At 45.0% G+C, this 15,466-nt stretch overlaps 1 protein-coding gene across 1 annotated transcript; it reads right to left on the bottom strand.

Moving 5' to 3' along the window:
• Positions 1-455: 455 nt before the first annotated feature.
• On the bottom strand, positions 456-13,080 carry LOC134352772 (zinc finger protein 239-like). Its single transcript, XM_063060209.1, has 3 exons — positions 13,051-13,080; positions 7,847-7,934; positions 456-3,521 (listed from the first exon to the last, which is right to left on the bottom strand). The coding sequence occupies exon 3, from the start codon at positions 3,509-3,511 to the stop codon at positions 2,453-2,455; it is 1,059 nt and encodes a 352-aa protein (XP_062916279.1). The 5' UTR covers positions 3,512-3,521; positions 7,847-7,934; positions 13,051-13,080; the 3' UTR covers positions 456-2,452.
• Between the last annotated feature and the right edge of the window lie 2,386 nt (positions 13,081-15,466).

The raw sequence follows: 15,466 nt of genomic DNA, 5'->3' as shown, positions 1-15,466 counted from the left end.
GCGAAAAGCAAAACAAAAATCCTGTGAGTGGCGGTTTGTTGGGTGAAAATACCTTGTAAGTGAGATGGCTAGCCTGTTTCAGGCTGACAGAAAGGCAACAGTAATTCAAATAACCACAAGTTACATTAGTAGTGTGCAAAAGATTATCTCTGGATGCACAACACGTTGAACGTTGAAGTAGAGTGGCTACAGTAGCAGAAGACCATGAACTTGCATAAACCACATGTACCAAATAAATTGGCCACTGAGCACAAATACAACATTCAAACAGGGTAAGTGGAGAGGAGCAGAAATTCTGCCAGGGGACCAGATGACCTGAGTTCATTAGGACTCTTCTTATTGAACATGTTGATTATTGCAGGGACATCAACCTGAAACAGAGTATTTAAAGCAGAACTGATTTATTAGTAACATACAGAATATTAAACTCCAGTTCAGTCATTAGGGACAGAAACATCAGCATAAATACAAAACTACCTACAAAACCCAGTGTGTATTGACCACCATAAATAATTGTGGAATATAATGCCTGCTCTCCTCTGTGACCCTTCATTTTAGCAGATGCAATGGTAATGTACCCTGTATTTTGATCAGTGTGAACTCAGTGTCTCAGCAGATTGGAAGACTGAATAAATCTCTTCTCACACCGAGCAAGTGAACAGCCTCTCTGCCATGTGAGCTCCCTTGACTGAGCAAATCTCCTCCCACATTCAGATATGGTGGACAGCCTCCCACCAGTGTGAACCTGCTGGTGATTTAGCAGGTTGGATTGTTGGGTGAATCCCTTCCACACTTGGAGCAGATGGAAGGCCTGGCTCCAGTGTTCTGAGTTGACTCGCTCCAAAGTTCTGATGAAGTGTTTCGGCACGAAACACCGACTGTTTATTCCTTTCCATAGATGCTGCCTGGCCTGCTGAGTTGCTCAAGCAGCATATTGTATATGTTACGCTGGATTTCCAGCAACTGCAGATTCTCTTGTGTTTATGATTCACTCCAGTGTGAATTTTCTGATGATTCAGCAAGTGAGATGACTTAGTGAATCCTCTCGCACACACGGAACAGGCAAACAGCCTCTCTCCAATGTGAACTTGCTGTTAAGTCAGCAAGTGGGGTGACCGAGTGAGCAAGTTTCCACATTCAGTGCAGGTGAATGGGCTCAGTCTGCTGTGAACTCACTGATGTTCCAAAGGCTGGATAATTGAGTGAATCCCTTCCCACATTTGGAGCCCAGTGTGAACTCGCTGGTATGTCAGTAGGTGGGACGACCAGGTGAATCCTTTCCACACAGTAAGCAAATGAATGATTTCTCCCTCATTTGATCTAGTTGCTGTCCCAGTGGTTCAGAAGACATTGTGAATTCATGACACATGTGGAACAGTTTATCCAGTGAAGATGTACTAGTTTGTTCTCAGGGACCTGGATCAATGGTCTGAGGAAAATGGGAATGGAGAGTAGAGGGAAGTGATAACCTGAGGGGTGGGTCAATGCTGCCAGACAGATTGAACCATATAGGAAAGGGAGACAGAGGCTGGTGCATGATAGATCAAGGCGAACAAAAAGGAGAAAGATTGAGATAGCTGCTAGGCGGGAACACAAAGACTACCAGTGCTGAAATCTATTAAACCCATGCGGTGCCACTGACCTACCCACTGCTGCCCAATAGGGAGGAACGTGTGTGGCTGTACAATGCCTTGCATGGTCTGACATCACATCCAGTCTCTGGTATCCATGCATGTATTCTCCCATCCTTTGACCATGATAGGTAGCTTTCTTTGCTGAGAGGTTTCTGGGTACTTATGGCCGCCATGACTCTAGCGTAAGCAACATCTGCTGCTCTTTGACAGATGCTTCACCTGCATGCTAAGGGAGGTGGGAGCAGTTCCAGCCTATCCTTTCATTCAGTGCCATGACGGCCAACTTGTGACCCAGCTCCAAATAACAACCATCACCCCATATCCCTTGCTTAACAAATTCACCCAGCATCAAATTTCTACCTGAAAAATTATTGCAGCCTTTTACCACATCATTCACAAAAAATCTGATTCCCTGGTGCTTGCTCCAGCAGACTTATCTCCCACACTACCTTTGTTATAAAATCTTCAATTAAATTATCCTTTAAATATCAGATATGCAGGAAATAGACTGGGTATTAAAGATCAAGGTGATATATTCTTGATTTGTCAAGAATAAACTCTAATCATGGGCTGTAAACATCAGCAGAATGAACCCAGACCAGGACAATGACCATGGTCAAATCCTGGATATCATAAGTAGCAACGACAGAAATATCCAGCTTCTGCAGTCACTCATCGACTCACCGGTGATTCTGCAGACTGAGCTCCTTCCCACACTCCCAGCCGGTGAATGGCATCACCTCAGTGTCACCTTACTGGTGACTCCACAGACTGGATTGTTCATTGAATCCCTTCCCACACACAGGATAGATGAATGTTCATTCTGTAATGTGAACTCGCTGATGATTCTTCAGGTGGGAAGACTGGGAGAATCCCTTCCCACACTCAGAGCAGGTGAACGGCCTCTCCCCAGTGTGAACTCGCTGGTGTGTTTTTAGGTTAGATGACTGGGTAAATCCCTTCCCACAAACAGAGCATGTGAACGGCCTCTCCCCAGTGTGAACTCGCTGGTGTATCACCAGGATGTCTGACCGACTGAATCCCTTCCCACACTCAGAGCAGGTGAATGGCCATTTTCCAGTGTGAACGCGCTGGTGCGCCATTAATTTGTCAGACCGTGTGAAACACTTCCCGCACTCAAGGCAGGTAAATGGTTTTTCTCCAGTGTGAACTCGCTGGTGTATCACCAGGCTTCCTGACCGAATGAATGCCTTCCCACACTCAGAGCAGGTGAACAGCCTCTCCCCAGTGTGATCACGTTGGTGAGTTTTTAGGTTGGATGACTGGGTGAATCCTTTCCCACACACTGAGCACGTGAAGGGCTTCTCCCCGGTGTGACTTCGGCTGTGAGTTTTTAGGTTGGATGACTGGGTGAATCCTTTCCCACACACAGAGCATGTGAATGGCTTCTCCCCAGTGTGAACTCGCTGGTGTATCACCAGACTATCCGAACGAATAAATCCTTTCCCACACTCAGAGCAGATAAATGACTTCTCTCCACTGTGAATTCGCTGGTGTTTTTGCAGGTCGGAACACTGAGTGAATCCCTTCCCACATTCAGAGCAGGTGAACGGCCTCTCACCAGTGTGACTTCGGTGGTGAGTTTCCAGATGGGAAGGAGAAATGAATCTTTTCCCACAGTCCTCACACTTCCACGGTTTCTCCCCAGAGTGACTGATCTCGTGTCTCGTCAGTGTGGATGCTTGACTGAAGTCTTGTTCACACTCAGAACACGTTGACCATTTCTCTCCACTGTCAGTGGAGCTTTCTGCTTCCATGTACAAAGTCTGCTGATGTTCAGATTCCAGCGGATTGGGTGACACTTGCAGGTTGTGATCTGTTGCTTGGTTTGAGCTTCTGGTCAGTGAATCCTCCATTATTGACACCCTGTGAAATTAATTTAAATGAAGTGTGAGAGAAAGACAGTACAGAAAAGCAAATTCTGCAATTCGGACAACTGTGTGTCCACCATCAAAGTGAGGTGATGCTGAAACTTGTGGATTATTATAATACATGTAACACCAGGGCAGCATCTACTCTCTGTATACACATGATTGTGTGGCTCGGCATCACTCAAATACCATCTACAAATTCGCTGACGATACAACCATTGTTGGCATAATTTCAGGTGGTGACGAGAGGGTGTACAGGAGAGAGATACGCCAACTAGTGAAGTGGTGCCGCAGCAACAGCCTGGCACTCAACGTCAGTAAGACGAAAGAGCTGATTGTGGACTTCAGGAAGGGTAAGATGAAGGGACACATATCAATCCTCATGGAGGGATCAGAAGTGGAGAGAGTGATCAGCTTCAAGTTCCTGGGTGTCAAGATCTCAGAGGATCTAACCTGGTCCCAACACATTGATATAGTCATAAAGAAGGCAAGACAGTGGCTATACTTTATTAGGAGTTTGAAGCGATTTGGCATGTCAACAAATACACTCAAAAACTTTTATAGTTGTACCATGGAGAGCATTCTGACAGGCTGCATCACTGTCTGGTATGGAGGGGCTACTGCACAGGACCGAAAGAAGCTGCAGAGGGTGGTGAATCTAGTCAGCTCCATCTTGGGCACTAGCCTACAAAGTACCCAGGGCATCTATAGGGAGCAGTGTCTCAGAAAGTCAGCGTCCATTATTAAAGACCTCCGTCACCCAGGGCATGCCCTTTTCTCACTGTTACCATCAGGTAGGAGATACAGAATCTTGAAGGCACACACTCAGCGCTTCAGGAACAGCTTCTTCCCCTCTGCTATCTGATTCCTGAATGGACTTTGAAGCTTTGAACACTACCTTACTTTTTTTTAATATACAGTATTTCTGTTTTTGCACATTTTTAAATAATCTATTCAATATACATAATTGATTTACTTGTTTATGATTATGTTTTGTTTTATTTATTATTATTTTTTTCTCTCTCTGCTAGATTATGTATTGTATTGAACTGCTGCTGCGAAGTTAACAAATTTCACATCACATGCCGGTGATAGTAAACCTGATTCTGATTCTGGCTGTTAAACAGTTCCCTGGACTGTGACCTCACGATCTACCTTGTTGTGATCTCGCACCTTATTGGTTACCTGCACTGCCCTTTCATTGCAGCTTACACTATATCTCTGTTGTGTTACCTTGTTCTACCTCAATGCACTGTGTAATGAATTGATCTGTAGGAACAGTATGGAAGACAAGCTTCTCACTGTACCTCAGTAGATGTAACAACAATAAACCGACACCAATAACCTACAAGGCCATGCCAGGAAGATTCTGAGGTCAAGAGTTCACCTTCTTATCAAGAGGTCCATTCATGAGTGTGATAACAGTGAGGTAGAAGCTGTTCTTGAGACTGGTGGTGAGTGCTTTCTGGCTTTTGTAACTGCCCGAAGGAAGAGGGTGAAAAGAGAATGTTCGGGCTGGGTGGGGACTTTGATTCTGCTGGTTGCCTTACCAAGGCAGTGAGAAGTGTAGACAGCGTCCGTGGAGGGGAGGCTGGTTTCTCTGATGTGCTGAGCTGTGTTCACAACTCTCTGCACTGTCACTGCTATAGCAAGCCGTGAAGCATGTGGACAGGCTGCTTTCTTTGGTGCATCTGTCGACACTGGTGTGCATCACAGGGACATGCTGAATGTCTAGCCTCCTAAGGAAGTACTGAGGAAACATGTTCTTGCTATAGAGGCAGTGCAATAAAGCTTTACTAGACCATTTCCTATGTATAAGGAATTTGCTGTGGTGTGTCAATCAGGGTGTGACATGCGACAAAAAAAATTCAATAATTATAAAGAATAATTTAAAAATAAATGATATAAAAACAAAAAAGAGGAAAAGAGCTAACTGAGTTAAAGGATAAAGTCTGAATATGGAATATAATGCACATAAATAAATATATTAGCATGCACCAACATTTTGTTTTACAATATAAAAAATAGTTTAAGGTGTCTACGGTACACAGCAGTGATGGGGAGGGGTAATAGACAGAGTGGGGATAACTGGAATTGTTGATCAAATTAACTGCCAAGGCAAACTTTTCACTGCATCTCGGTACATGTGACAGTAATAAACTTATACCAGTGCTCACGTGGTTCACTCATATCCTTCGGAGGAAGTAAGATCTCCTGCACGTCTGACCCACACCCAGCCTGAGCCCCCTGAGTAAAACAGGCAATAACTGAAAGTGTGCTGACTGAACAGTCCTGGTTTCATTTCACAATGAGTTTAATTATTTCAAACTTCATAACCCTTCTTTCTCTCTTCTTACCAAGTATCTTTCTCCTATTCCTCCTCAATCTCTCGCCACATATGGATTTATTTTCACAGCCACGCCCACCATCTGCCTTCCCCCCTGGCCTTTTGACACTGATCATCACATCACTGATAAGGTATTACTCTGATCATTTCTCCATTTCACTTTCCTCCCTCTATACGAGACTTCTCCCCGTGTATCCACCCTCGAATCACGCTGATGGGTCCATAGCTACTGATCTGCTAAATCACCTAGCCCAATAACTACCATCATTGAACCCATCAAAATCATTCCCTCATCTCACACTCCCAAACTATTGTTTATTTTGGGTTTCTGGGGTCTCTGTCAATTCACCTTTTCACCATTCAATCCAAAATGATGACCCCCATTAACATTTTGTCCAAAGACTTGACACTTTGCAGTGTCTAATCCATGGTGAACAAGACCCAGTGTATTTCATTGCCTGCAGGTCTGTAATCTCCACAGGATGACCAAGGACTCACTGACCCAGTTAACTTGCAGTGACCTGTTTGATTCTCCAGCCGTTCATTCACCCTGTTTGTCTTCCTCCCTCTAGCAGACTCTGGCAGAGCATCTCAAACCCATGTCATTGTGCAGCTCTCTCCCTGGGACTCCTCGCTTGTTCCTTCATTGAGCTGCAGATCTCTGGAACAGGAGCTCCAGCTTTCCACTGATTTCCATTGTCCAATTACAGGGAAACCCCAGGAGCCCAAACTCATCTGTTCTGTCCACCCCTGCTAGGGTGTACAGTGGCCTGGTTGGAACACACTGTCCTGGGTCATCAGCATTCCGAAGGATACAGGGATATGAACCTCACCTGAACCAACATGTTTAACTTATCTCCCAGAATTCCACAGGTCATTGACAAGTCACAAACCCTGTTCTCTCCTTCACAGATGCTGACTCACTTCTAATCTGTTTCTATTCCACTGACCCGGCTGATCTTTGGTATCCAGAACAGAATGCTAAACGTGTCTCTATGGTTTTATTTTTTTTAATTCATTTATTAAGATTCTACCCGGAATAGACCCTTCTGACCCTTTAAACATGCCTCCCAGCAATCCCCTAATTTAATCCTAGTTTAATCGCAGGACAATTTAACAATGACCAATTAACCTATCGACCAGTACGTCTTATGGAATGTGGGAGGAAACCGGAGCACCTGGAGGAAACCCACGCGGTCACGGGGAGAACGTAGAAAGTCCTTGCAGGCAGCGGCAGGAATTGAACCCGGGTGGCTGGTACTGTAAAGCGTTGTGTTGACCGCTATTCCAGGGGTCCCTACCTTTTTTGCAGCGCGGACCGGTTTAATATTGACAATATTCTTGTGGACCGTCCGACGGGAGTGGTGTTCAAGTAGGATTGCCAACTTTCTCACTCCCAAATAAGGGACAAAAGTAGCAGTCAAATACGGGACACTTGTGTTTACCCCAAGAAAGACTACCATGACCATGAAGCCTTGCGCGGGGACCTGTGTGTGCGCATGTGTGTATGCGCCGATTTTTTTTCCTACAGATCAGTTTTGGCTTAATCTTCCTGATTCTTTTAAGTGAAACATGCATTATTTTTACTTTATATAGGCTGTGAATTATATCGTTGCTGCTTTTACTATATGTTAGCGTTATTTTAGGTTTTATGTGTTATTTGGTGTGATTTGGTAGGTTATTTCAAGTTCAACAGTGCGTGACGGGGAATGAGGAAAGGTGCAGCTGACTCCTGTCCTTTCATGTCGCCAAGTCATATCGTTTCCTCACGGCCCGGTAGCACATGCTTTGCGGCCCGGTACCGGTCCGCGGCCCGGTGGTTGGGGACCACTGTGCTATGCTACTGTGTCGTGCCACACTCAGCATCTCTGTTCACCCCATCCATTTCAAAGCTGTGGTCCCAGGAAGGAATCTCACTGCAGAGACAGGTAGAGACTTGTAGGAAGACGCAGCACAGAGAGTAGTGGACTCACCCAGTAGGTCACAAGCTCATCCCATGGCAGTGTTTACTCGGGGATGCCACTCTGTTCTCCTGTTTCTACAGCATGTTGGCAGCAAGATCTGGAATGGTAGACACACGCATAGTAACTCACTGGAGTTTCTCAATAGAAATACCTGCCAACACTGTTCAGTTCAATGTCCTCACTAAAACTACAACGTTCCCTCAATGCTGTACAGGAAGTTTAACCATCATTTTGGTCTGTGTGTGGGTCAGTGGGACTGGGCAGAAGAACAGAATGCACAGACTGGATGGGCCAAAGGTCCTGTTTCTGTAGTACTCTATGACGAAAACATTATGAGAAGAGAAGAAATTGCTGGGGCCTTGGTAGAGATTTTTGTATCACCATTAGCCACACACAGGGGAGGGTGGATAACTTTGTGCCTTTATTTAAAACATAAAACTATAAAACCCTGATTAGACCTCACTTGCAATATTTTGTTCAGTTCTGGTCACCTCATTAGAGAAAGGAGATTTACTAGCATGCTGCCTTATGAGGATAGGTTAAGGGTGCAGAAAAGATACAGAAGGTTGCAGCCAGGACTAGAGGATTTGACTTCTTTTTCCAGGAGGAGGAGGAGAAGATGGAGGTGCGACGGCAGTGCGCGCGGCCACTTCCGTGGTGATGTCTGTTATTTGTCAAGTAGGGGACCGTGCAAAATCCTGATTTGATGGAGACGGACGTGAGAGTACGGAGGAACATCTGGAGAAGCTTCTGAAATGCCCACTTCGCTGCTGCTGCTACTGTGTGGTAACCGGAATCTCCAGAGCAGAAGGCCCCGAATCCTCGGCTTTGCTTGTTTTGGCGGCCGGGGCGAGGTCGAAGGCGCTCGGCAGAGGATGGCGCTCGAAAGGACTGGTCAGAAACTCGAAGTTTTCGGATGGACGGACTCGGTGTTGGCTGTGGTTGGCTGCTTCCACGGCATCGGCAGTTGTCGGTGCCTTGGAGGTTTATGGCAGGGAGTTTCTCCCTTTTGCCGCCTGCTATCGGAGACTCAGGAGCTGATCGACTTGGGACTTTGAGACTTTTTTTTACCGTGCCCATGGTCTGTTCTTTATCAAATTATGGTATTGTTTTGCACTGCTGTAACTATATGTTATAATTATGTGGTTCTGTCAGTGTTAGTCTTTGGTCTGTCTTGTTTTCTGTGATATCACTCTGGAGGAACATTGTATCATTTCTTAATGCATGCATGCATTTCTAAATGACAATAAACAAGGATTGAGTGTTTTCATAATCTAAAGGAGAGTCTACACAGTCTGGGACTCAAGCAGTAGTAAATTAAGGACTTGCTGTGTTGTCTAGAAGATGCTTTGCCACTCTCCGAGAGGCTTCTTCAATTCTAATCCGTGGTGGGTAGTTTCCCAATTTATAAACTCTGAGAGGTGTTAAAGGTGTAGCAATAACATGAGGGTCATTAAGAGTCGTAGAGGTAATGAGAGAGTCATTAGTCTTATCTTTGCATGAATGGTGGTGTGAACTGTTGTGAAGATGCCAGTTTAGAGATGTTAGGACTACATTGTAAGTAGTTGATAGGTGGTGTCGTACCCACACTCCCTCTGTTCAGGGATGGGTTTTCCCTCTTTCAAGCCACTGACCTCCCTGTCCAAAATGTGCACATTGTTATCATCAAAGTGGTGTCCCTTGTCCTTTAGGTGTAGATATACAGCCGAGTCTTGACCTGAGGTGTTAGCCTTCCTATGTTGGTCTTATTATGCTTGTGGAGTGGTTCCAAAATGAAGTGTGTACATTTTGGACAGGGAGGACAGGTGATTTGAAAGAGGGTTAAAGAAGCCATGTTTGTCAAACTGGATAACCCATCCCTGGACAGAGGGGGTGGGGTACAACACCACCTATCAGCTACTTACAATACAGTCCTAACATCTTTAGTCATAGTCATAGTCAGACTTTATTGATCCCAGGGGAAATTGGTTTTTGTTACAGTTGCACCATAAATAATAAATAGTAATAGAACTATAAATAGTTAAATAGTAATATGTAAATTATGTCAGTGAATTATGAAATAAGTCCAGGACCAGCCTATTGGCTCAGGGTGTCTGACCCTCCAAGGGAGGAGTTGTAAAGTTTGATGGCCACAGGCAGGAATGACTTCCTATGACGCTCTGTGCTGCATCTCGGTGGAATGAGTCTCTGGCTGAATGTACTCCTGTGCCCAACCAGTACATTATGTAGTAGATGGGAGACATTGTCCAAAATGGCATGCAACTTGGACAGCATCCTCTTTTCAGACACCACCGTAAGAGAGTCCAGTTCCATCCCCACAACATCACTGACCTTATGAATGAGTTTGTTGATGTCTGCTACCCTCACCCTGCTGCCCCAGCACACAACAGCAAACATCCTCAGCATCGTCCGGCAGATGTTAAAGGACCTCAGTCTCCTCAGGAAATAGAGACGGCTCTGACCCTTCTTGTAGACAGCCTCAGTGTTCTTTGACCAGTCCAGTTTATTGTCAATTCATATCCCCAGGTATTTGTAATCCTCCACCATGTCCACACTGACCCCCTGGATGGAAACAGGGGTCACCGGTACCTTAGCTCTCCTCAGGTCTACCACCAGCTTCTTAGTCTTTTTCACATTCAGCTGCAGATAATTCTGCTCACACCATGTGACAAAGTTTCCTACCGTAGCCCTGTACTCAGCCTCATCTCCCTTGCTGATGCATCCAACAATGGCACAGTCATCAGAAAACTTCTGAAGATGACAAGACTCTATGCAGTAGTTGAAGTCTGAGGTGTAAATGGTGAAGAGAAAGGGAGACAAGACAGTCCCCTGTGGAGCCCCAGTGCTGCTGATCACTCTGTCGGACACACAGTGTTGCAAGCACACGTACTGTGGTCTGCCAGTCAGGTAATCAAGAATCCATGACACCAGGAAAGCATCCACCTGCATCGCTGTCAGCTTCTCCCCCAGCAAAGCAGGGTGGATGGATTTGAACACACTGGAGAAGTCAAAAAACATGACCCTCACAGTGCTCGCTGGCTTGTGTAGGTGGGCGTAGACGCGGTTCAGCAGGTAGACGATGGCATCCTCAACTCCTAGTCGGGGCTGGTAGGCGAACTGGAGGGGATCTAAGTGTGGCCTGACCATAGGCCGGAGCAGCTCCAGAACAAGTCTGTCCAGGGTCTTCATGATGTGGGAGGTCAATGCCACCGGTCTGTAGTCATTGAGGCCGCTGGGGCACGGCATCTTCGGCACAGGGACGAGGCAGGACATCTTCCACAGCACAGGAACCCTCCGGAGCCTCAGGCTCAGGTTGAAGACATGGCGAAGTACTCCACATAGCTGAGGGGCACAGGCTTTGAGCACCCTGGTACTGACACCATCCAGTCCTGCAGCCTTGCTTGGGTTGAGACGTTTCAGCTGTCTTCTCACCTGTTCACAACAGTTCACACCTCTGTTCATGCAAAGACAAGACTAATGACCCTCTCATTACCTCTACGACCCTCATGTGATTGCCATACCTTTAAACTCACAGAGTTTATAAGCCGGAAAATCACCCACCATGGATCAGAACTGAAGTAGCCTCTCGGATGAGTGGCGAAATGTCTTCCAGACAACACAGCGAATCCAATTGCCTTCATTTACTACTGCTTGATATACAATGACCTGGATGACTGAGAGCTTTCATAGACTAGTCTGGAACAGTTTTCACTGGAATGACAGCAACGGGGGTGACCTTATGGAAATTTATAAAACCAGAAGGAGTGGAGATGAGGTGGATATTCAGAGTTTCTCCCTGGCAGTAGAGACTGAAACTAAAGAGCACTGGCTCAATGTGAGAGGAGAAACATTTAGAAATTGGTTTATTACTGTCACATATTAAGGTATAGTGAAAATCTTGCTATCCATACCTGCAGTGAATGTCTTTTATTAACACAGAGAGTGGAGAGCAAATGGAATGAACTACCAGAGGCAATAGTGGAGCTGTGGGTGGGGTGGGTTACAATTATGTTACAAGGACATAGGGGTAGGTTCACATATAGCTAAGGTTAGAGTGATATGGGTCAAATGCCTTTAGTTCAGGTGGGCATTTTGTTTAGCATTGATGAGTTGGGGCAAAGGACCTGTCTCCATGCTGTTTAACTCTCTGACACAAGCTGGGTTGCAATAGTTTAACTGCATACAAGTGACACTCAGAAGCAGCATTCGAGTTTTTGACCCATTTCCAAGTACCGCATTTATCAGGGGTATTATGGATGTAAATTTATTAACCCTGCTGACTTGGACATCAGTTAATCAAAGACACAATTGAAGATATTCTTCGATGAGCAGATTAATGTTAAGGAATATTTACTGCAGCTGTTCAAATTGATGACGGGTATAATGTAATTTCAAGGTAAACTGTTTCCATTGGAAGAGAATTATTCAACAAAGGTTGTAACTGGGAGTTTAACTGATCGTCTTCCTCTCACTCAGTTTGTACGACTTGTGTTTTCTTGCAAATGGTGCTTAATTGATGCATTGCGCCTGTGACGCTGCTGGACTTGCCCCTTAACAATCAACCCGACTTCGACCCAGAATCGGGTTTAATATCACCGGCATATGTCGTAAAATTAACAAAATGCACGACAGCAGTACAATGAAATACATGGTAAATAAATATAGAAAAAACTGAATTACTATATATTACATATAGTAATTCAGTTTTTTTCTATATCTATATAATAGTTAAGTACTGCAAAAAAAAACCCCAAGGTAAAAAGAGAATAGTGAGGTAGTGCTCACGGGTTCAATGTCCATTTAGGAATCGGCTGGCAGAGGGGAAGAAGCTGTTCCTGGATCGCTGAGTGTGAGCCTTCCTGACGGTAACAGTGAGAAGAGGGCAGAGTGTTTGGATTAGATCTTGCGCCCTCTGCAGAGTCTGGACAGCTCCCCGGCTGTATCCCATGCCTACCTTTTTACCCATAACCCCAGATGAGTGAGAAACCAATATATCACGGTTCCAGCAACAGCCGGGCGTTCCGATGGCCAGCAGTGAATCCAGGGCTGGCCTGGCAGCGCGTTCCAATTAGCGAACCAGAAATTGGCCGGGTTTCGGGACCGGGGGAGAGCCGGCACTGTGGAAGTCCGCAACGTTTCTGAAGCTCGCACCGCTTCTCCCTTAGCAGGAGGAGGAAGTGCTGATTAAAGGCGCATCGACAACCCGCTCCTACCTGCTGCCGACTCTCCAGCCTCTGTTCTTCACTGGCCGCATGCGAGGATTTCCGATACGACTTCCGGTTTTCGGCGCCAGCGCACTAGATTGCTTTCCCACTTAACAGCGGTTTCTGGGGCGCTTAGGTGTCTGGGTAAGGATGATGCCATGGAAATTACCTGAAAACACCTTCGGAGCTTTTCCCTGGTGGCTAAAAGCTAGAAAATTGTTCACGGAGTTATGCGATATCAGCTTTAATATAGAAGTAATGGAGGACAACAGTGGTCAAGTCTTCGAGGTCAAAATCATCAGAAGTAATTCAAGTAGTGGCACATAGTTTTATCTGTAAGATTGTGGACTTTAGGTATGTGGAGAAATGGAACAGAAAGAAGTTGGGGCCAGTCAAAATCAGTCTAAATGGGGATCCTGGTGGATCACTCCTGCTCATGTTCTACAACTTTCTACAGATATAAAATGGAGAGCATTCTAACTGGTTGCATCACTGTCTGGTGTGGAGGGACCACAACACAGGATTGGGGAAAAAGCCATTATAAACTCAGCCAGCTTAAGCATGAGCACTAGCCTCTCCACCATTGAGGACATCTCTGAAAGGTAATGTCTCAAATTAATTGAAGGACCTCATCACCCACTACATGCTATCTTCTCATTGCTTCTATTCAGGAGGAGTTAGCAGAATGCTTTACCGTACCAGTGACTCGGGTTCAATTCCCGCCACTGCCTGTAGGAGCTTGTATGTTCTCCTCATGACCACGGGCGGCGGGGGGCGGGGGTTCCCTCGGGTGCTCCAGTTTTCTCCCACAGTTGGTAGGTCGGTAGGTCATTGCAAATTGTCCTGTGATTAGATATGATTAAATCAGGCGATGGCTGAGTGGCAGTGCTTGAGGGCTGGAAGGAAGGGCAACTTCTGTGCTGTATCTCAATAAATAAATCAAAATACCCTGCTATTTCGCTTTCTTTTTGTATAACTTAATTTGTTATATTTATATTTTTATGTGTTGCACTGCTGCTGGAAACAATTTTCACAAGATATAGTATGTCAGTAATATTAAACCTGATTCTGGTTTGACTACATTTGTGGCGCTGTGTACCGCTGAGGTCTCATTCACCGTGGGGTACATTTTAAAACAGACTGTGTAGAATCAGAAGGGATAGTCCTGAGACCAGGGAACAGATCTCATTGAATGGTACAGCAGGCCTTAGGAGCTGAATGGTCAACACCATATACTTCTTGTTCTTATAATTTCGTCTAACTGCTGTAAGGTTCTAAACAATCAAATTATCGGTTCAAGCCCCACGAGTGCCACCTTTTTCAGCTCTGTTTGTGGACTTTTTACATATTTTTTGCATCTACCATACTCGCCATGTTTTGTGGCAAACTTCGACATAATACAGTACTTTAGATTCTTCCACCAAGTCCTGCTATAAATTGTAAACAGCAATAACTCCGTTGCCCCCTACTGGTGATAATTTTTCAGTCTGAAAATAACCTGTTGAATTTAACTCTCGGTTTGACACAAAATCTCCAAGAATTTTGACATTTATTTCTGTCATTCCAATCACCTTTCTTCACCTGGATTCATCCATTATTTGCCATGCCTCCCCTCACCTCTTTATTTACTTATCGAGTTACAGCATGGAATTCACACAGCAATCCCAATTTAATCCGAGCCCAATCACTGGACAATTTTATAATAACTAATTAACCTACCAACTGGCACATCTGTGGGAGGAAACCCACGCAGTCACGTACAAACTCCTTACAGGCAGCCGCGGGAATTGAACCTGGGACATCTCTACTGTAAAGTGTGCCACTGTGCCACTATATTTGTGGAGAGGATGTTTCCAGTAGTGGGAGAGTCACAGCCTCAGAATAGAAGGGCATACCAAGCAACACACACAAAATGCTGGGTGAACTCAGCAGGTCAGGCAGCATCTATCGAAATGAATGAACAGTTGAAATTTCGGGCTGAGACCCTTCATCAGGACATTTGGAATAGAGATTAGGAGAAATTTCTTTAGCCAGAAGGCATCATTGCCACAGACGGCTATGGAAGCTAAGTTATCAGGTATACTTAAAATGTTCAAAGTAAATTTATTATCAAAGTTTGAAAATGTCACCATAGCTACCTGAAGATTGATTTTCTTGAATACACAGTAGATAGAAAAAAAATGCAATAAAGGCTGACAAACAACCAATGTGCAAAAGACAAGGTGTGCAATACAAAACACATAATAATAATAATATTAATTAATTAAACTATATTGAGAACATGTGCTGTAGAGTCCTTGAAAGTGAGTTGTTGGTTGTGGAAACGACAAAGGTGAATAGGGTCTTGATGAATAAGGGCATCATAAGTTATGAGGAGAAGACAGGGGAGTGGGGTTGAGAGGGAATTTAAATCAGCCATGATGGA

The sequence above is a fragment of the Mobula hypostoma genome, chromosome 10 (genome assembly GCF_963921235.1).
Source record: "Mobula hypostoma chromosome 10, sMobHyp1.1, whole genome shotgun sequence".
NCBI classification, from domain to species: Eukaryota; Metazoa; Chordata; class Chondrichthyes; order Myliobatiformes; family Myliobatidae; genus Mobula; species Mobula hypostoma.
The sequence above is the reverse complement of the archived record's forward strand: the minus strand, read 5'-3'. Positions and strand labels throughout refer to the sequence as shown.

Coding starts and splice junctions, on each gene's coding strand:
- LOC134352772 (XM_063060209.1), bottom strand. CDS start 3,511: ATGGAGGATTCACTGACCAGAAGCTCAAACCAAGCAACAGATCACAAC.